The 21,559-nt window shown below is 49.0% G+C and overlaps 1 protein-coding gene across 24 annotated transcripts in view; it reads right to left on the bottom strand.

The window, feature by feature from the left end:
• ZMYND8 (zinc finger MYND-type containing 8) overlaps positions 1-21,559 on the bottom strand; it is a 105,504-nt gene that overhangs the window by 61,265 nt on the left and 22,680 nt on the right. For 15 of the 24 annotated variants that reach the window (XM_045194446.3, XM_024559186.4, XM_024559189.4 and 12 more), the window contains 2 exons: positions 11,300-11,448; positions 1,035-1,253 (listed from right to left, as the gene is read on the bottom strand). In XM_045194446.3, coding sequence (XP_045050381.2) covers positions 1,035-1,253; positions 11,300-11,448 — 368 coding nt within the window. Of the gene's footprint in view, positions 1-1,034; positions 1,254-11,299; positions 11,449-12,311; positions 12,938-18,046; positions 18,180-18,231; positions 18,520-21,559 lie in introns of those variants that run through there. The other 9 variants (XM_024559188.4, XM_071221739.1, XM_024559190.4 and 6 more) reach the window with 4 other exon arrangements.

The following is a 21,559-nucleotide window of genomic DNA, read 5'->3' as shown; positions in this document are numbered from 1 at the left end:
CCTAGAAAGCTTCCCTTATTTGAGATCTAATTCCAGGATACCTTTGAACCCAAGTGACATTCCATATTAGGTAATTTTGTAGATGACATTCTTATTTTCAGCACTTTGAAATTGTATCCTACTGGATGTCACCAAGAATAGAAGACACCTCAGAATCGTGGAAACCACAGTGATTGTTTCAATGCAGAGTGTTTAGACTCTGCTACAAATACATACAGCTTGCCCTTCACTCTGCCAGTATGCTTCTCTGCCTACGGTCCTGAACTTGCAGCCGTCTCCGCCTTGGGGGGCCTCCCCCCACCCCGTCCCTTGGCTACATGGCTCCTCCTCTTCCTGTCTTTCTCAAATCTTAGTAAGGCTTCCTGGATCTCTTCATTTAAAATGGAAACACCTTGCACCCTCCTCGTGCCCTATTCCTCAACCTCAACTGGATCCACTTTCACCAGAACACTCTCCTTCTAACACACTGTATGTCAGCTTAACTTACTCCGGTTTTTGTCCTTTCCTCCTGAAAAACTATGATCCGTGCCTCTTTTTGTTTACTGCTGATTCCCTAGCACCTAAAAAGCACGCAAGAAATCGCTGCCGCCTGCGTAAAAGCGTCAGATGGCAACCGCATGGAGCACACAGCCAGAGCTGGCCCTCCTCGCCCGGCTCCTGCCGATGGGCCAACGATGTAGCGGGAGAGAACCTCCAAGAAGTGGGAGAATAGCAAGAGAGCTTCTCAAAATACGTGAAGATTTGTAAGTTAGCTTCTGAAATGTTCGCTACAAGAGAATCAGAGAAGGCTGCAGATCTCAAAGGGATCCAAAGACCCACAAAGAATCAAAAATAATATTCAGTGCGATTGTCTTTCCCAGAGGTCACACTGCCGGTGTTGGTCCCAGAAGCAGGGGGACCAGGATAGAGCAGGTGGAAGGCAAGACATTTCTCTCTGCCCTGCATGTGGATGACTTGAAGAGTTAAAGACAGAAGGGAGAAAGAGCCAGGAGAAGACACGAGGCAGACAATGCATTCATTCACCGAGAACTAACCTCACATTCAGGACAAAACCAGTCCCCCTCTGGTTCCGATGTCAGTCTCAGACACTTAGCGTGATAAACCCGGGGACAGAGCTCACAGCAAAGGACTTGGCCTTCCCGGTGACAAACCCAGCAGTAGAAATCATTCCGTCCATCCTGCGGTACAACATCAACAGGGTCTGTGGTGAGTGGCTGCTTCATATAGTAAAACGGACCATGTCTTAGTTCTGACTGAAATGTAGGCAAGAAAGACAGGTTTGGTTTCAAAACAAATGTGCATTCTCAAAGGGAATTTGAACAAATACATCAATAGCAACAAAAGAAAAGCACAGCATTTCATACATTCATTAAAAAGCCATCTGGGTTATTCTACTAAATACAGGGTTTACAGATCATTACACATTAAGGTTTTTTTCTTCTATTTGAAGAGGACACAGATTGAAAAGCTGCTGTCTAAGAGTTACTAGGCAGCCCTGTAGCAAGACAGCACAAGGCTACAACTAAGGCGTACCCAGGTTCGAATGTAGCTCTGCCAGCTGTATTTTAGCTACATGACGCCGGGCAACTCTCTTAACCTCTTAGCTTCAATTTTCTCATCTGTAAAATGGGTATAATATTTAACTTCATGGTATTATGGTTGGGATTCAATGGGACGATACGATGTATATGCATTTAACAGAGTTGTCGATACTAATATTGTAGATATAGTTACAAGCCCAAACGATGGTGAGTCTAAATGTACAAAGCCAACAAAATAAAGTCAGTTTGCCCTGGGATTCTTTCAACAGCAGACTTTTGGAGAACAGATCAAATGGGTGCTCATTTTTTAAGTTACCACGAATGCATGAAGTACTATGAGCCAACAAGAGGCTACCTAAAGCCATACTAGTTCTTTTTTAAGATTTTATTTATTTGTTTTTAGACAGAGGCGAAGGGAGAAAGAGGGAGAAAAACATCAATGTGTGGTTGCCTCTCATGCACCCCCCACTGGGGACCTGGAGGGCAACCTAGGCACACACCCCGGCGAGGAATCAAACTGGTGACCCTTTGGTTCCCAGGCCGGTGCTCAATCCACTGAGCCACACCGGCCAGGGCTAAAGCCATATGTCTTAAACAGGGTAGGTTCCTATCTATCAGGGACTACACCTCACCTACCTAGAACCAACAACGGCAGAAAGATGAGAGGGGTAGCCATTTCATGGGAGCCAGACCTCCTTCTATCCCAAAATCTCAACAGAAATACTTCCCTAATGATATATTATAGAATCCACCAAAGGCACATTCCAAACACATAAAATCAATCAGAAGAAACTCATTAGGAAAAATGTCCATCAGAAACCGGTACGAAATCCTGTTTAGGAACTATGAGAAAGTCTGGCAGCCAGCATCGCAAGGACCTGGTGTAACCGGCTGTGTGACCTTTAGAAGGCTGCTCAGCCCACTGTGGGCCTCGATTCCGTGGATCAGAGTTTAGCCACAACCACAGTACCTGCCTTTGAATGAGCCTCCATGTACAACGGTTTTTTTCTGTCCTTGAGTAAAACATTAGTCTCCTCCACAAAGATCTCACATACTGTTTAGAGACTGCATACTTTTTGTTGAGACTGTGAATGGCATCTTTTTCTATTATGTTTTCTAAATAGTTATTGTTGCTACATAGAAATGCTGCTAAGATTTTTAATACTGTCCTCATGTATGAACAGCTCTAACAGTTTATTGATTAAAAATCTTGTCTCTAAGTTATATCAGTTGTGTGTCTGTTCATGTCCAATGCTTTTACGTTACGTATCTTTTTTCTCTACTTGAGTGGCTAGAACCCCCAGTGGGGAAAGTGGCCAAGATTGCAGGCACCTAAGTCTTGTTCCTTAGGATTTTATTATAAGGTTTTAGTGTTCTCAAAGGGCTTGCTATCTCTACACTCCTTTGCACAGGGCCTCGCAGATCCTTGTTAACCAAACAACCCTTCTAAGGCTGCTACTCTCATTTCTACTAAGAAAAAGACTTTCAACAGTGATTTTTTTTTATTTTATCTCATCTTATCTTGTTTTATTTTATTTCTTAATTTACTTCTTTTGCAGCGAGGAAAGGAGAGGTTTATTAGTTTACAGAAATGGCACCATGCCCGGAGACAGGTAAGCTCAGGCTCTAGCACCTGGCTCCCCGACGGCCCCCACGGGGTCAGAAGATACAGGGGAAAGACCATCCATCACAGTGACTGATCTAAAAGAAAGGCTCCAGGATTTAGAGAAATGAGGAGAGGCCCAACAAGGCAGAACAGTCCACCTGGATCTGCTCTAATTAAATGGGGTCCCTAAATTCCCACATGTATTAGAATCAGTGTCTGAACTTTCTTTTTGGTCTGTCTGTCTCTTCCCAAACCAGGAACATGTTTTCATTACTGATTTAATAAATCTCACATGGTTACTGTTTCCTCAAAATAAAATAAGTATAAATAAAATAAAAGAATAAAATAAAACCCATTGACCAGAAAATAAAAACCACGGTGACTAAGGCACTGGGCTCTAGTGACTGGCTGGGGCCAGGGCTGGGGGCAGTGGACCACTGCATCGGGTCCTGAGGTCAATGACGTCATTCAGTCCAGTTTCAGGACGGTGTGGTAGGCAGGGCTGATCCACTTTCAGGAGCCTGGGGCAGAAGACGTCTTCGGTTTCCAAAACCAGGGCAAATTCCAAACCTAGGCCTTTCCAATTCCTCCTTCCTGTGCTGCAAACGAAAGCGCTGGGGCCGGGGCTGCCCGGTCACAGACTGTCATCTAGCCTCCTCCTCCTCCAAGCCACAACAGGTCTGGGCAGCTGCTGGGTGGGGGGGACCTGGTGGCAAGCCCCAAGACAGGAGTGGGGGGCACCAGATCCACAGGCCAAAAAGCCCCACGCTAGGAGCCCAAATTGTAAACAAACAAAAGGGGTCCATTTGCCTGCATGCATCAAAGCCCAATAAAACACAAACAGGAGCCCTGGCTGGTGTGGTTCAGTGGATTGAGTACCAGCCTACGAACCAAAGGGTCTCTGGTTCAATTCCTAATCAGGGCATGTGCCTGGGTTACGGACCAGGTCCCTTGCAAGGGGCACACGAGAGGCAACCCCACACTGACGTTTCTCTTCCTCTTTCTCCCGCCCTTCCCCTCTGTCTAAAAATAAACAAAATCTTTAACAAACCTGCACACAAGCAGCAAAGAGAATAGATACTTATTAGTTTCAGAAAATGGCACCAAGCCCAGAGACACAGACAGATAAGCTCCCACTCTGAAACCTGGCTCCAGGGTTACATCATCCTTGAGTCCAGTCAGTTCCCTGTTTCAGTTCACCAGCTAAGACGGAGCATCTACTTGGGTTCCAGAGAATAACATCATTGCTACGACGTTCTTCCCAGGTCACATTTGTCAACACACACGCCATCTTCCTTTCATCCTCGCAACCACAGAGGGGAAGGTGCTACCAGTCTTACTCGGCAGATGAGAAAACCAGGCTAAAAAGATGTATCTGGAGGGAGACTGGCAGGAAAAAGGCAGAGGGGTGAGGAAGTACAGGTTGGGAGTTACCCAACAGCCACAGGGATGGACAGCCCAGCACAGGGAACACAGTCAGTAATACTGTACTCACTGTGTACGGTACCAGGCGGGTACTTGAACTATCAGGGGATCCCTTTGTAAAGTATGTGATTTTCTAAGCACTAGGCTAAACACCTGAAGCTAATATAAAATAATACTGAATGTAAACAGTAATTGAAAAATAAAATTAAAAAAAAAACTGATCTGACCCCCAAGCCCAGGGCAAGGCCTTGAACCTGGGTGTCCCGGAACTGTGCCTGTCCAGCAAGTCTAATGATCTCTAGCCCGAACGGGGCCTTCGAGGGGGCTTCCGTGGCTTCCGCAGGAGAGCTGCAAGCCCCATGTCAGCGCTCGGCTTCCTTTCAGTAAGTTAATAATAGGACTCGAAGAGTCGTTAAGATCTAAATATAAGTGGAAATTCAAATAGGACAGTTAGCGTCCCTAACTGGCAACCCAAGTCCTGTCTCTCTCATGGAAGCCAGGGCATAGCCCCTTCCAAAGTGAAGTTCCCCCACGTCCTAGCCCCAGCCCCACACCTGGCTGGGGGTGGGTGTTCCTGGAGGATCAGGAGGAGCTGAGAGCCAGGCTAATCCAATCTCTTTTCAGGAGATTTCCTCCTGTCCTGAAGTGGGGAAGTTGTGGCTGAGACCTACCTCCCTAATAATCTCCTTGTCAATCAGATACCTGCCTTATCTGCTGCTTGTAAATGTTTCCTGCTCCATCAAAACAATCTGATAACCAATATGGAACACTTGAAACTGGAAAAGCAAATCGTTTCAGGTAAAATGAGTTATGACTTTTCTCCCCCACAAGTACAAGGTGTGTTAGCAGCCTGCTGGTAAGGCGAACAGGTTGCAGCCTGTGTTATTACAGGGTGATTGCAGGTTCTGTAAACAAACAATCTACACCAGGAGCTGGCAAACTTTTTCCATAAAGGGCTTTAGAAAGACAGCAAATAGTTGAGGCTTTGCAGGTGACCGGGTCTCAGCCACAACTACTCAACCCAGCCACCACAGCACCAAAGCAAGAAAGACAATATGTAAATGAATGAATGTGGCTGTGGGCCCATAAAACTTCACTTACAGAAAGAGGCTCTGAATACCATAGTAACTATTGTATGGTACCAGGTAAGTAACTGTAAATACCGAGGGGGAGATCTTTGTAAGGTATGTGATTATCTAACCACGATGCTGTACACCTGAACCTAATACAAAAAATAGTGAATATAAACTGTAATTTAAAAAATTTTTTTTTATTTTTAATTAAATTAAATTAAAACGACAGGCTCCTGGCCACATCTGGCCCATAGGCTATAGTTTGCAGCACCTGGTCTACCTAAGCCAGAGGATGGGTGCTCTGGCTGTTGTGCGAGCCCAGGGTACATGTGGGGGATGGGGAATCCACAAGTTCAAATTCCTGCAGGGGCCACATAGTTAACACTGTCCTCGCCCCAGCTTGCCCAGCTTTTGCTCTCCCGCTTTGGATGAAAGCATGGGTCTCCAGAAGAAGACCAACTGCCAGGGCCTGGAGCATGAGGGACAGCCCTGGCGCACAGCCTGGACACTGAGAGACAGCAGGGAGGGGCAGAGCTCATGGCCACCCTCGGGGAGCACTTCCACTCAGCCCCACTGGCCAAAGCGGCAAGGCGGGCACCCACCACGGTGCTGCCCAATCCAGGACCATGCCAGCGACCCTGCTATCCCCTGCACTGGCTCAACCCCGCTGCCCAAAAAAGGACTTCTGTGGAAAGCCCAGGTTTTTAGGACAATGCATGGATCCAACAAAATAGGTCCTGGCCAGCCCAGTTATGACGTATACACCCTGGCCTCAGAGGTGAGGAGGGGCCCCATGATTTCTTTGTCTTATTTGATCAAAGAATACCTAAGGCCATTTTGTACAAGTCTGTTAGCAATTATTTCTCAATACGTTGATGAGGGAAGGAAAGAAGGAAGAAAAAGAGGGAAGGAGAAAGGAAGGAAGGAGAGCTTCCCAAAGGAATCTTCAAACTCAAATGACCCAAGAACTAAAGATAAGAGTGCTATTTTGCAGTCAAGGCCCTAATGTCATTTGGGGACATGATATTTCTTGTCTCCCATCAACTGCAGTGTGTTGGGCAACCTGACCCTCCTCCACAAAACGCCAGGAGCACCCTGGCCGGTGTGGCTCAGTTGGTTGGAGCATCGTCCCGTAACCGAAAGGTCACGGGTTTGATTCCCGGTCAGGGCACGTAACTGGGTTGCAGGTTCCTTCCCCAGTCCTGGTGCCTACAGTCCCTGGTCTGGGTACACATGGGAGGCAGCCAATCAAAGCTTCCTCCTCTCATCGAAGTTTCTCTCTCTCCTCCCTCTCTCTAAAAGCAATGGAAAAATGTCCTCAGATGACAATTAAAAAAAAAAAAAAAAAAAAGCCAGGAGCATCCTTCTAGGTTTGGGGATGTTCCCCCAAGTAGTCCCAAGAAAAAGCTCCTACATGTTTTCAAACGTTTCTTAAGGGGTGAAACCACGGGACCAAAAGGCATTAAAAATTAATTATAAAGCTTAGAATACTTTTTCCCCTAAAAATACAGTATGTTTTAAAGCTCTTCTTGAAACTCCACTAAAAGTCTTGAATCCCCAATATATGAAAAATGGGTGAAAACAGGGTCCCAACCTGAAAACTCAACCCATACCTGCAGTTGGTAATAAAAGGTCATTTACCAAAAATGGAAAAATACAGAGTTTTTTAAAATAAGGCCAGAATGGCTTTGTTTTCAGAACATTAGAATACAGAAGATAATAGAGTGAAGGAAAAAAGGAAGGATGTGGAGAACCTTGACATATGAGGTCTGTCCAGAAAAAGCCCAGCCATTGTTAATATAACAAGAACAGTTTGCATGACATCGATGTAACCTGGCAACCAAGGAGAGAGGACTGGAATGCACATGCGTGAACAATGATGACTTCACTGTACTAGTCAGTGGGGGCGCTAGATGCCTTTGAATGAGCATGTGTACTGTGTGGCTGTTGCATTCAAAATGACTGAGCAAATAGAGCAACAAATCTGCATCACATTTTGTGTTAAGCTTGAACATTCCTCCATGGAAAGTGTCTGGATGACTCAGGAGGCCGCAGCTGTGGGCAACTAGTGACAGGCAGCTTCATCACGACAACGCGCCCACTCATGCATTACGCCTCGCCCATAGTGTTTTGGCAAAACATCAAATCACCCAGGTGACTCACCCCTACTACAGCCCAGATTTGGTGCCCTGTGACTTCTGGCTTTTCCCAAAACTGAAATCACCTTTGAAAGGGAAGAGATTTCAGACCGTCAATGAGATTCAGCAAAATGTGATGGGGCAACGGGGCAGCTGATGGTGATGGGGAAAACTGTGTGAGGTCCCAAGGTGCCTCACACTTTTGAAGGGGACTGAGGCGTCATTGTCCTATGTACAGTGTTTCTTGTATCTTGTATCTTCTTCAATAAATGCCTTTTTTTACATGGCTGGATACCTTCCCGACAGCCCTTGTATGCCAAAAATCAAAAGAACTCAAACACTTAAGAAAGCCAGAGGCAGAAGGAATGAGCAAAGCACGCAGGGTATGGTACAGTAGGGAGGGGTGGGGAGTATGGAAAACCAGGGCACACAAACCCTGCGTCCAAAGGGGCAGGATCCACTCAGCTCCAGCTATTGCTGGAATTCTGAGTTTCATAAGAACCCAGAAATATAAGTTGTTACCTGAAATCTCATAATCTTCAAATGTTGGTGACTAATAGGAATTACATTATGTTCGTCAAACACAACATTTCCGACCTACAATTTGGTTTTAATTCCATAATTCCAAAAGAAAGAAAGGACAGGAAAAGGAACGGAAAAGGAGTGTCCTAAAGACCTTTTTTTTTTTTAAAAAAAAAAAAAGGATTTAAGTTCCCCTTAGGAAAGCAGGCTGTGCATGGGAGGAGCTGCCCATAGGATGTAAGAAGCTTTATGTGCTACAGTGAGTCACAGAGTTAAGGTCAGCCATTTCCTCTCATCACAGCAAAGGCTATTTCCCCTTTGCCAACTCCTGGCCATTCAGCCCCTACAATCAACCTTCTAATGTCCCTAGTCCGAACCATTTTTTACAATGTAACTGAAGCTCAGAGATAGGAGACAACTGCCAAGGTCACACACACAGCCAGTTCCCCAGGCACAGGGGGGCGAAAAGGGGCCCTCCCTGCCTCCAGGCCTGCCACACCTTCCCTCCAGTGCCACATCCTGTAGGCTCGTCCACCAGGCCTAAAGAGGACGGATCAGTCGAAGCATAGTGACGTGTCCAGTCACCCATGCTCTGCTATTTGCCACACCCTGAGCATGTTCTTTATTTGTCACACCTCCCACCCTGGGTCAGACTCTGGGGAGACAGCAACTGTCAGACACTGGCCACTCTTCTGAAGCCTACAGTCCAGAGGGGGACCACGATGGACAGACACCTCGATGTGGTCATGAGGTTTCAGTGTTACAAAAATGGTGTTAATACACACACAGGGGAGGGAGAGAATAATGCATGAACTGTCCAAGGTGATCAGCTTCCAGAAACAAATAGTCCCCCATGCAAGCCAAAGATGCAAGCCAATTCTTAAAGGCCAGGGAGGGACTCACAGTGTGTGTGTGCGTGCGTGGACACACAGGGAGGAGGCCCAAGGACAGACAGTACCTGCTTCGTGGCTTACAGGTAGCTGGTAAGAACGAGCTTGCACAGGGAGTTAATGACTGGCTGAAGTAAGGTTTGGGGATTATCTGCAGCCTTTGTGTTTCTTTCTTAGTCTTTAATCCCAACAGGTAAAGTAGCTCCTGGGTGACAGGGAGACCTAAACTCAAAGGCAGCTTCTTACTCACTCTAAGGCCTCAGGGAGGTAACTTAACCTCTTTGAACCTCTTTTCATCTGCAAAACAGAGGTGATTACAGCCCTTACTCCCAGGGTAACACTAACATAGAAACCTGAAAACGGGGGCAAGCGGGGAGGAAATCTGAACCGAATACAATGTCATATGCCAGCCCTGGGCTCAGTCGGTTAGTCATCCCAACATGCCAAGGTTGCAAGTTCAATCCCCGGTCAGGGCACATACAAGAACCAACCAATGACTGCATCAGTAAGTGGAACAACAAATCAATGTCTCCTTCCCTCTCTCTCTCTCTCTAAAAGTCAATCAATTAAAAAAAAAAAGTCCCATGTCAATTATGACTCAATAAAAACAAATTTAAAGATTAACACAGGGAAGTGCTTACAACAGGACATAGCACAGGGCAAGTACTGCTTTTAGCTTTATTATTACCAACACCATTGTACATTTTTCAAATGGCAAGCACCCCAGAAATTTATTGTGGACCCACCAATTTCTCCAACTCTAATAGGGTTAGATCTGCAGTGTCCAACACAGTACCTACAGGTAGCCACTTAAATTGAAATTAAATTAGAAATTCAGTTCCTTAGTCACATTTGTCATTTGCCAGTGCTCCTTGGCCACACGTGGCTGTGACTACCGTACTGGACAGCACAGGTCTAGGACATTTCTAGAACTGTCGTTGAATTATTTCCTGTATAGTGTGTGTGGTTTTACCACTTAGTACAGAGCCTGGCTTTAGTATGATATTATTAGTAGTAATTATTATTATTATCACTACTATTATTATTGTTTACGTCATTTCGCTCACTTCATCTTAACGACCTAGAAAATCTGTGGTAGGAGTCTCATCCTCCTTTCAGTAGATGGGAAAACTGGGTACAAGGAGGTTAACTTGCCCACAGCCACAGAGCAAAAGCAGAGCTGGCATTTGGCTCTATCATTTGAGAATGAAAATAGATTAGTGTGCGGAAACGCACCCTCCTCTCCCGGTTCTGGGCATTTAACCGCTGCTAGGTCTCTTCCCGTGAAAGCAATAATCTCGTTTTATTCAACCTCAAATCCCCAGAGCCCACTTCGGCACTCCAGAACCTCCAGAACGCACGAAATGCTTGAATACATCGAGGAATCCCTGCGTAAGTGGTACCAGAACCACAGGTCATCCCGTCTCCTCCTGCGCCAGGAGACCTGGTCTCCTGGTCCACACTAAAGCACATCTCATTTTTTTAAATTGGAAATGCATCTAGCCTGCATCAGAGAATTCTAAAGCTAGAAGGTTTCTCTAGCAGGATCCAAGATGGCACATAGCTGCTCATATCCAGTGGACTGGCCCTGGCTGTCCGGGGAGGGTGGGGTCTGCTGCCCCGAATGAATGGAGACTAATTACCAGGAGCAATGGGTGGGGTTGGCAGCAGTCTCTCCCCACAGGCCTAAACCCATTATTTTACAGATGAGAAAACTGAGGCCAAGAAGGAGCGTGGCTCAGCCACACAAACGCCTCCAGGCAGAGGTGAAAACTATCTTGCTAGTGAGGCCCTGGAGGGAAAAATCCTCCCCAGCCAGGGAGGGGGAAACAGAAACCCAAGGAAAAGCCCCAAACCCCACAGCACAGGACATTCAGAACATCTGGGTCACCTCCCTGTCCCCAGAACACATCTGAACACCCGCCAGAAATGTCTGCACAGGCTCATCTTGAGCTGCCCTTTTCTGTCCTAGGCCAATGACAGCCGGAGGCGGGCAGCGTGCTAAATGCCAAGAACCGGCTCTCAGAAAAACCCAGAGCGCTGTGCTCCTCGCAACACAGCCTTTGTCCCTCAGGTGTGGACACCATTCCCGGCTGCCCTTTACCTGCTCCTTATTGTTACTGTTCAGTAAGCCTGGTTTCTTTTTCTTTTTAATGGGGCTAGTTGAGGTGTCCTGTGGCGAGTGGCCATTGGAGGAATGCGGAGGGCTGGGGAACTTCCTTTTCTGGGCTGTTCTCTCTGTGGAGCCAGGATCTGAAAGAGACACACAGGACCAGGCATTTTAAAGCAATCAGGGAGGCCTACCCCCGCCCCAAGGAGGCGGTGTGAGAGGCCCCAGGCATTCTGTCCCCAAACCATCCTCCTAAAATATACCCGCCTACCCCCAAGTTCAGTTACCCATATCAGAGGTCAGACGGCCTTTCCTTGGCCTACGTAACCCCTGTGCACAAGTTTTAGTTCACTGCCCAAATATAAAATTGGGAAGGCTCCACAAAATAACCTTGGACTTTGACTTCTCTCAAAAAAAAAAAAAAAAAAAAAGATCAGGGCCTTCTAGGGCTCTATGGCAACAGAATGATCTGAATACCAGGCAAGCATTGCATTTCTACAAGAAAACGGGCCCTCGATTTCGCCACAATCCCCACCCTTCCCTGCTGCTGTCTGCTGACAAGGCTGTGACCCAGCTGCCACGAGTTGTCACACAGGCACCGGCATCCTCCTTATCCCAAAGAAATATTTCTTCTCCACATCCGGTCCTGACGGGGAAAGCAGGAAACCAGGACAGACAGAGCAGGAAGGCCACACATTTAAGAAAACAAAGGCAAACATACTTGACCGTGGAAGACGGCAACATTTATTGATGTTTATCAGGCAAACAACGGGTAACCAATGCAAAAAGAATATAACCCACCCACCAGAAAGTGCCCGTGGCCCCAGCCCACAGGTGGGCTGTGTGTGTGCAGCTCTCCTCCAAAGAAATCGACCCAAATGACATTCTCACCGATTCTCATCTGTAAAATGCCCACCTCAGCTTTGTCAATCCATTCTTTTCTACTTTAGTTCTCCCAGAATCTCACTGAAACCCAGGTACACTTCCACCACCACCCAATCTTCACCTGCAAGACTCTGAATCCACTCCATGCCCGACAGCTGCCTTGTTAGCTTAGGGATGACATAATGGCACAGCCTGGTACGCCTGACATGCTGAGAAATGAAAGCTACAGACACCAGAGGAGGAAAGAGCTACGTGGAGGGTGCAGGTGATGGGACAGAACACGGAATCCGGAAAGATGATTATCCCCAAAGATAGCCTGGCGACGTTCCTCCTCCAGTTTTAACTCTCAGGCAAGTCCCAGCATGCAGACTGCCGTCGTGGGTCACCATCCTCTGTGTCTGGACAGGAGCCACCGGGGGGCAGATTAACAGGGTCCAGTATGGCCATATGCAAGGCTTCCTAATGATTTACTCTGGTCCGAAAGGCGGAGCATGTTGCAGCAGGCAAGCTCTAAAGCAAGACGATGAGCGGCTTGTGACAAAATCCAGTCTCACCAGACAGGCCCCAGGAAAATCCGGAACCAATGTTCAGGGGTTCTCCCTGAGAGGAAATTAAATGCCAACCACAGGCTCCTGGAGGGAGAACAGACCCCCGAGGGCAGCAGTCCTCCCACAAATGTCCACGCAGAGGCCTGCTGAGCCCAAAGGGCTGGCCCCGAGGCACACGACAGCTAGTTAGTGAGAAAACGCAGTCAAAAGGTGCAGCTGGGAACTGCAGGTTCCCCAGAGTAAACTTCCTCAGTCCCACAGGGATCCCCGCCCCACTCCACCACCAAAACTCTCCCTTTCTCACAAAGTCTTTGGCCCAGCAATCTCCTCCAAAAAACCCCGTCTACCACCACAGTCACGGAGGAGCAAAGCACATACAACCCCAGCCACACAGTGGGCCCTTCTGCAGCCTTTAAGTGGAATGAGGCGCCTCGGCTTGGGCTGATGTCTGAGGTCTCCAAGCTTCTGCATCAGATTAAAAAAGCAACATATGCCTACACCATTAAGGGACCAACACACATGCCCTCTCCCAAAAAAAACAGAGGTAATATACGTGTCTCCCTGTTTGTATAAGCCTAGAATATTCCTGGATGAACGAACTGCTCTAAATAGGGACTGGTGGTTGCCTCAGGGGAGGGGAACTTGCATGGGTGTGGGGAAGGGATTATTTTTCACTATGTAACCCTTGTGTATAGTGTTTACCATGTGTCTGGTAACTTTATCAAAATAAAGTAATAAAGTATTTAGGAGGTTCAATTTCACATTAAAAAAAAAAAAGCAGGAAGTACACAAAGCCAAGCCAGTAATGAGTGGAGGACGGAGGCCTGATTCAGGATAAAAACAATCACCCTATGGACAGAGTGGGGGCTGATCAAAGGAAGGCATTTGGAATTTGATCTCCACAGATGGGATAAACCCAAACATCTTTGCTCAGGTGTCAGAGCCTGGCTGTTTGCGAAAGGTGTTTTGGGAACTCAGAGGACGTGGGTCCTAGAAGAAATGGCATCCTCGCTGGGTAAAAACTGAAAGCAACTGGGCAAAGGTTTAGATTTTGTATGTTTTTCGCCATTTGTGGGTCAATTTTGAAGCAAGAAAGTATACGAGGAAAGGCACACCAATGGGAAAACTGGGGCACACCAGGGAAAAATCATGTGGTGTGTTCTGATGTTTCTCAATGGAGCACTCGCTACTGGGTTTTGGAAGGGACAGCTCTTCCTCATTGCAAGGGCCACCCCGGCACCCTCCCATGCAATGACGTCGGCAATCCCAAACACTGGCCCAAAAAGTGCCCCCACACCCTTCCACACACTCCCAGAGGAGCGCCACTGCTGAGCCGGGACAAGGGGGCAGCCCAGCCCACACGCAGCCAACCTTTGCCGTCAGAAAGGGCAGCAGTTCCTCGTTGGGCATTCTGAGTTCCCACCTGCAGCTGAGACCGATGGTTCCCTATGTGTGGTCTCCACACCAGCAGCAGGGACGTCACCAGGGAACTTGCTAGAATGCACAGTCTTGGGTCCCTACCCCAGATCTACAGAATCAGAAGCTCCTGGTTGGGCCCCGGCCACCTGGGGTTTAACAAGCCCTCTAGAGGATTCAGAAGCTCACCCTCGGGTTTGACTGGTTTGAGATGCTCTCAGTGCATGTTTGGGGGTGGCCTCTGAGTTCTCACACCTAGAGAACCCCATAAGCCAATCTCCTCTCCTCCCACCCCTACCTGTGGGGTTGGCTCGGGACTGAGGAAACAGGAGTCAAGCGAGGAGGCAAGGCGAGGCAAGGGACTAAAGACTGTTGACCAGGAGACAACCCCAGGCCATCACTACTTCTGAGAGCCCCAGGGCTACACCTGTAAAGCGGGGGGAGAGGAGACCAGAACTTCTTACCTGGAACCCAGGACTGTGCTTCCGGGGTGGGTCCCATGTGCCACATGGGTGGTTCTATGGGTGGGTACCACTTCCTGGGAAGAAGGGCCACGCCCACTTCACTTTCCCATAGGTGTCCCAGCAGTAAAGATCAAGAAGAACAGGGTCTTTTAAACCTAAAATCCCTTTTGAACTTTCGAATTCTTTAATTCTGTGGGAAAGGGAGGACTGGGTAGGGAGTGGGGAGATCACTGGAAATGAATACACTCATAAGCAATTTACAACTAAGGAGCCCAACAGAAAACAAAAGGGGAAACGGGGGACCCAAAACCACCCTCACCTCAAAGGACCCCAACCTTCTTGTCTCGGCAAAACATAAAGACTTCAATTTTGTTCCTGGTTATACACATACCAACTCCCTCCAGAGCTAATGGGAGGGACTTCAGTAGCTACATCCAAAGGGTAGAAATTTCACAGGTTCCAAACAACAAGCACATCCATCCGTCAACAGCCCCAGTTTTCAATGGAGGCTTTTAGGGAGAAAAACTGGGCAATGGCAGCCTTCAGAGGCACACGAGGTATGTCAGCATCCTGACATAAAGACCTGCCCGCTCCTGTGGAGAGCAGGTCTCTCAGGGGTGCTGCGGCCCTTGCTGTCGTCATGGTTACGAAGCCGCCTTAAGGACCTTTTCCAGAAAGCTGACTCAAGTATTTTTCCCCTTCTTTAAAGATTTAATTCTGATTGAGGTAGTATTGCTAAAAGTGTTTGATCTATATGCTTGGAAGGATGACAAACAGCCTCTATAGACAGATTAAGCAGGGAAACGGTTCCCCCTTGATCTGAAGGATCTTTCCGTGAGGTAGCAGGGACCTTGCAATTCCACTGAGCTGGCACACCAGCTACCCTCCGCTTTCCACCCCCAGGCCCCCAAATAAGCCTGGTTCTGAAGGAGTTAACGTGGGCGAGGGAGGAAAGCTGTGTGGAGGAAAAGGACAGAGCAGTGACTCAGGAACACAGCTCAGCATGGAGCAGGAAGCACAGAAAGTTCCGTTCTTCGTGACAGTTCGCTGAAATCTTAATAATACAGGGAGGTCTGTGGGTATCGGGACCCGAGCACATGACGACATGGGCCCCGACCCGACCCGCTGTCTTGTGCACCACCAGAAATGATCCCTGGACTTCATAACCCCTTCCCAGCCCTTCCTCGATGTCCCTCAACTTAAGGGAAATCTTACTTCCAGATAACCCAGGCTCTTCTCAGCTTTCCTGAGCCACGGTGTTGTTTTTATTCTCACCCGAGATTATATATGCTTATTGATTTTAGAGAGAGAAAAGGAGAGAGGGACAAGTATCAATTGGTTGCCTCCTAAACACGCCCCAACAGGATGTCAAACCTGCAACCTTCTGGTGAACAGGACGATGCTCCAACCAACTGAACCACCCGGCCAGGGCCCCTGAGCCACAGTATTAACAGCTCAGGCTTTCTTTTATTACATACAAAGTACCAGGCAGTGTTCAAAATGCCCTTCGTGTCCTGCCCTCTAAGTCACTGCCCAAGATCACACAAGTGGCGGGGCTGGGATTTGAACCAAAGCAACGTGACCCAGAGGCTTGGGGGAGGCTTGTCTCAGCTCAGTGGCGAAATGACTTCCTAATTCAGGGTCTAGGTGTTAAGAGCACACTTTCATTTTGCCTTTCTCTGTCTCCACTGCAGATGTGACCTGGGGAGGAGGAGGTGGAGGGAAGTTCCATCGGGAGCTCCGGGAACTAACTAGGAGGAAGATGGAAAATGGTGCTTGTTACTCATTGATGATGCACGCCAGTCTCTCAGAGGCTGTCCCCGGAAAGCACACTCACCTCCCAATCTTCCAATGGTGGCACCAGAACTTGGCCTTTGCCACAAAATAGGCTGGTGGGGGGCGGGGGGGGGCAGCCACCTCCTCTCCCATGACACTCCTCTCCAATCTCCAGCCGAGTGTCCCAGACAGGCACTCCCACCCCCACCCACATCCGGAGCCTGAGTCACAGCACTCACAGTGCTCCAGAGTCTAGGAAATGACACACCATGACAGGGACTTGTGTCCTCCTAAGAGTTTGGAAAGGGCCCCAGCTGAAAGGCCGACAAGGACCAGCCCTGTGGTGTGTATTGTGGCTGTTAAATGTCCTAAATGATGCTCACAGCAAAGCCTGCTGGGGCCTGAACGAAAAGAGACACTCGGTCACCAGGCATCGTGGGCCACAGAAGTAGGGTGACCAACCCTGGGTTAGCCAGAGATGGCCAGATCCAGGCAACATAGCATGAGCTGGTCACCCTACATGGAAGTCAGGGGACACATGCTCTCGTAGGCCTGTTCCAAGTGACACAGCCAGGGTGTCACAGTGGTTGGGAGCCTAGTTCTGCGGCTGCCCAGCAGGGCAGCCTTAAGAAAGCTATATAACCTCTGTGCCTCCATTCTCCTGTAAGGTGGATGTCGTAAGAGCTTGTGGAGTTACTGAGGAACTGAATGAGTTAATGCACATGAAGCTCTTAAGTGTAATGCCTGGCAAAGAGTGTGCACTCAATAAAATGAAGCTATTTTTCAAAGCCAACAATATTCCTCCTCCTCCTCTTCCTCCTCCCCCACCACCCCTCTCCAAAAACAGAGCCTGGATTCTCAGCTGAGCCTGTTAAATTAATGACGCAGGTTCAAAGTTATGGAGAAGCCAGGCTACCAAGTGGAAACCAGAATCAGCCCAGGAAATGATCTCTCCATCTCCAGGACTGGGGAAAGCCCAGGTTTTCTCAGCTAACTGCGCAGGCAGCCGGGTCAGAATCACCGGCCTGGCACCCAGGGCAGTCCCCAGCCCTCGCCACAGCCTCCTTCAAACACGACCGCACGCTGTTCTCCGAAGCAGCAGAGCGAGAGCAGAGTTAATCATTTCAAAGCGTTTCCCAAAGACACAGAGCAGGTACCCAGACAGGCCTCCCTCCCCAGGAATCTTAGGGCCCTCGGCAGCCAGTAATTACATCACAATGAAACAAAAGCCCTGAACTTCCTCCAGGCCCAGAACAGAAATGAGGAATCAGCAAAGGAGAAGGGGGTGGGGTGGGGCCCTAACCCTATTTTTTTCTTAGCAGAGAATGCCCAAGTCAGAAGGAACACACGCAAAACAGCTCTCAAGCTCACACACAGAACATGTCCTCGACCCACAGATTCTGGGAGACGAGGCCCCAGGCTCCTTCAGCAAGGCTGCTCTCTGGCCTACGCTGGGCTGTTGAAAGGTTCTTCCAGCGCATGGAAATGTGCACTTGCCGCCCAGATCAGAAAGAGAAAGGCTGGAACAGGGAGGAGGCAGTGGAATTACGGGTCATTCTCAACTTGGGCGAATGTCAATGCACCGGGAACCCCGGGTGCCTCGCAGGCAAAGCCAGGGAAAGGCAGGTGACCCTGGGAAAGGGGGCACTTACCTGCCATTGAGAAAGCTCTGCTGCTCAGAGGGCCTAGGCTCTCTCTCAAGGAGAACAGAGGCTCACACGCGGCAGACATTCCTGCTTCCGGATCCTCAGTGGCCTCTCCCAGGGGGAGGAGGAAGGAGCAGAGAGGACAGACTAAGAGTCACCATTTACCAGGCCAGCCCTGGTCTCGTACTCACCGGGTCTCCCAGGGGGGCAAGGACACCCTCACCTCTCTGCAATCAGACGGTGTGGGGCAGGGTGACGACGTGCCTTTGTGTCCCGGGGCTTTCGGCTCTAATTTATCACCCTGGACAGACAGCAGCTCGGCTGTGCGCTGCACCGAAGGGCCATTTATTTCACTGGATGTGGATAAACACAACCACCTGCATTTGTTCTGCCGGCTGGGGTGAGAACAGCAGAAGGGAGCTGTGGCGGTTTTAGTTTTTTAACGCCTGTTTATTGTTTCACATTCTCCTCAGTTCTGAGAGCCTCTCCCAGAAACAAGAAAAGCAATCTTCCCCCTATTTACACAAGGCCTGTCAAGGCCCGTCTCTGTCTCTCTGTGTCTCCCCCCCCTACCCCCCCAATAATGCAGAAATAGCGATTAAAGAGCACATTCACATGTAAAAGGTGAACTTCCAAACCCTCCTGCCAGGACAGAAATTGCTTCAATCTAGGAAAAAGAGGCTGATTTACAAATGAATTCACTGTTTAGCCCTCAACAACTAGAGGCCATGCAACCCAAGGCAGCTCTTTGCCCCGCGGCTGGGATAAGGCCTTCTGCTTCTGGAGGGGAAAAAAAAACCAAAACACGACAACATCTCAACAGGAATTTCCTGATTTGAGAATGCCAAGTTTTTTCAAATTTTGCAAAGAGGGAGGAGAAGGCAGGACCCAACTCCCTAGGAGTAGCCATGGCCCTCCACCCCCCACCGCAGGCCCAGGCCGAAGGCTGCGACCCATGTGTGTGCACATTTGAGGCCCTAAAACAGCCAAACCACCACAAAGAAAAATGTGGAATAACCAGTTGCCTCTGGCCTTTACTTCATAGCTGGATGAGGACAGTTTTCAGAGGAGGAACTGGTTCTGGTGGCTAGAAACCCATTTGCATTATTTCTCGAGGCTGGCGGGACTGTGGTAGGTCCCACCCTCCAAGCCAAGAAGAGGTTCTAGAAAGCTCAGGTGCTGGTGGTGGCTTTCAAACTGTAATGGGGAACTGCAGCATCCGAGGGCCAATTCAGAAACAAACAACGCCTTGGCTGGCAGCAGCTGGAGCAGGGAAGTGGGCTGTGAGCTGAAAAGGGAAACAACAGAGGCTTCGGGAAGGGGGCAGATGAAGAAAGAGGTGTTACTAAGGGCCAGGCAACGGTCCCCACATGTCCTGGGTGGGGGTCCGGCCTCTCTAAAAGCCCCCTAATTCGTGAAGATAAGAAAATTCTCTAAGACACCAAGGAAGAGGAGACAGACCCTCTACAGTCACCTAGTCAAGTTCCTTTGGGAAAGCAGATTTCAGACCCACAATGTCACCCAACCACACTAGTGAAAAGGAGGCTCACCATCACCTGGACATCAGTGGGGGGCTCTAAGAAAGCACCCTGTGGCCAGAAGACCCAGGAGAGCCCAGCGGGACGGGCCCCACAGCCACTGCAGCAAGCCTTGTGCACGCTGAAGCTGGGGAACAACTTCCACGTCACGAACGGGGGACTGAGATGCAAAAATCCGCGTTGCAGCCAAAAAATAGACTAAAAAGGGAATCACGTCTTTCTGCGGTACATAGAACAAAACCCAAGTGAAAAAGGGCCAGAAATAGAACCGGGTGCAAGAAACAGGCGCGGCGTAGGCTCCGGGTTTGCAAAGGCCCGCAGAAACACCCGGGACCAGGAGACAAGCTCCGGGCTCCCTTTCGAATTCATTCTGATCGCATTCACACGCTTAACTCTGTAGGTGTGTTTAAACGGCTCAGGGGAAAATGGACGATAATTTTTTTTTTAAATCCTCATCCAAGGATATATTTATTGATTTTATAGAGAAAGGAAGGGGGAGAGAGAGACAGAACGACAACATAGACGTTGAGAGAGAAACGTCAATCGGTTGCCTCCTGTATGAGCCTCAACTGGGGATCGTTCAGGACAAAGCTCCAACTGGCTGAGCCACCCGGCCAGGGCATGTCTGGTAACATTTATTATTTATGTAACTCTCACTGTGTACCAGGCACTGGCCCCAGCCAGGGACCCCCGACACACAGGAGCTCAGAACATGCCCCCCGACATTAATCAGGTGCCACTTTTAAGGGACTCAGGTGTTTAGAAGACTGTAAAGCAGGGGTTCTCAACCAGGTCCCCCAGGAGACCCTTGGCAACGTCGGAAGACATTTTTGGCCGTCAACCAGGCAAAATGAGGGGCTGCTACTGGCATCTAGTGGGTGGAGAAGCCAGGGCTGTTGTTACAGACCCTACAGTGCGCAGGACGGCCCCCTGACAAGGAACGACCAGGCCCAAACTGTCACCAGAGCCAAGGCTGAGGAGCCCTGGTGTCCAGAAACTTCCAGCGAGCTGCCAGGCAGGCCCCTGCGTAAATGCACCACGCATGGAGGCATCTATGTCCGTGAAGCAGGAAAACGATGCCCGCTGTTTCACCTGGCAGCCCGACTTCAGATTTCAAAGAGAAAAACAAACAAACAATGGAACCAGTCAGTCAACAAACAGCCACTGAGCAACTACTAGACACGGGGCTCCCTGGGGAACTGTCGGCAAGGCCCCAGTGGGAGGACAGCTAGCAACAAGTAACAGTGACAGCAGCTGCCTTTTGGTGACCGCTTTATCTGCGAGGCACTGTTCTAAATACAAACATGGACTTACTTACTCCTCACCACACCTCCACAAGGAGGTCAGGACTAAGTATCCCTTTGATGGATGAGAAAACTGAGGCCCCGGGAAAAACGAGCCCCTGATGAGTGGCTAGTATACAAAGAATGAATACAAAATATATTCAGTATAGAAATACAGAATCAGAAACTGATTACGGACGGACAAAAAGCAGAGCAGGAGAAATACCAGGAATTCGTGAATATATATTGGGGGAGAAGGGATAGCGAGGAAAATATTTCTCTATTGCCTCCTCCAACTGGGCTTGTGCGATCCACAGATACTTTTTACTCAGGAGCTACTATTTTATGAATCTTCCCAAGAGTCCCTGAGGTAGAAATGGCATTCTTGGACCCTTCTGTAGGTGAGACTCAGAGAGGCAAAGTGGGAAGGCAGGTCAAAGCAGCCAGGGACCGCATCGCAGCCGAGTCCCGTTCCGGAACCCCTACCCGCACCAGTCCCCTGTCCTCCCTAGGGCTGTGAGTGCCACCTTGTCATTCTCCGTCACTAAGGGCACGCTTGGTGTTGGAAGATGTCACCACGACACTGCTGTTCGGTGTGTGGGCTCTGGAGCCCCACCACTAGGTCAGAACCCAAGCCCTGTCACCTGCCAGCTGTGTGTCCTCTGGCAAGTTACTCAGCCTCTCGGTGCCTCAGCCAA

Source organism: Desmodus rotundus, chromosome 6 (assembly GCF_022682495.2).
Source record: "Desmodus rotundus isolate HL8 chromosome 6, HLdesRot8A.1, whole genome shotgun sequence".
In the NCBI taxonomy this organism is placed as follows: Eukaryota; Metazoa; Chordata; class Mammalia; order Chiroptera; family Phyllostomidae; genus Desmodus; species Desmodus rotundus.
This window is presented reverse-complemented; position numbering and strand designations above follow the sequence as displayed.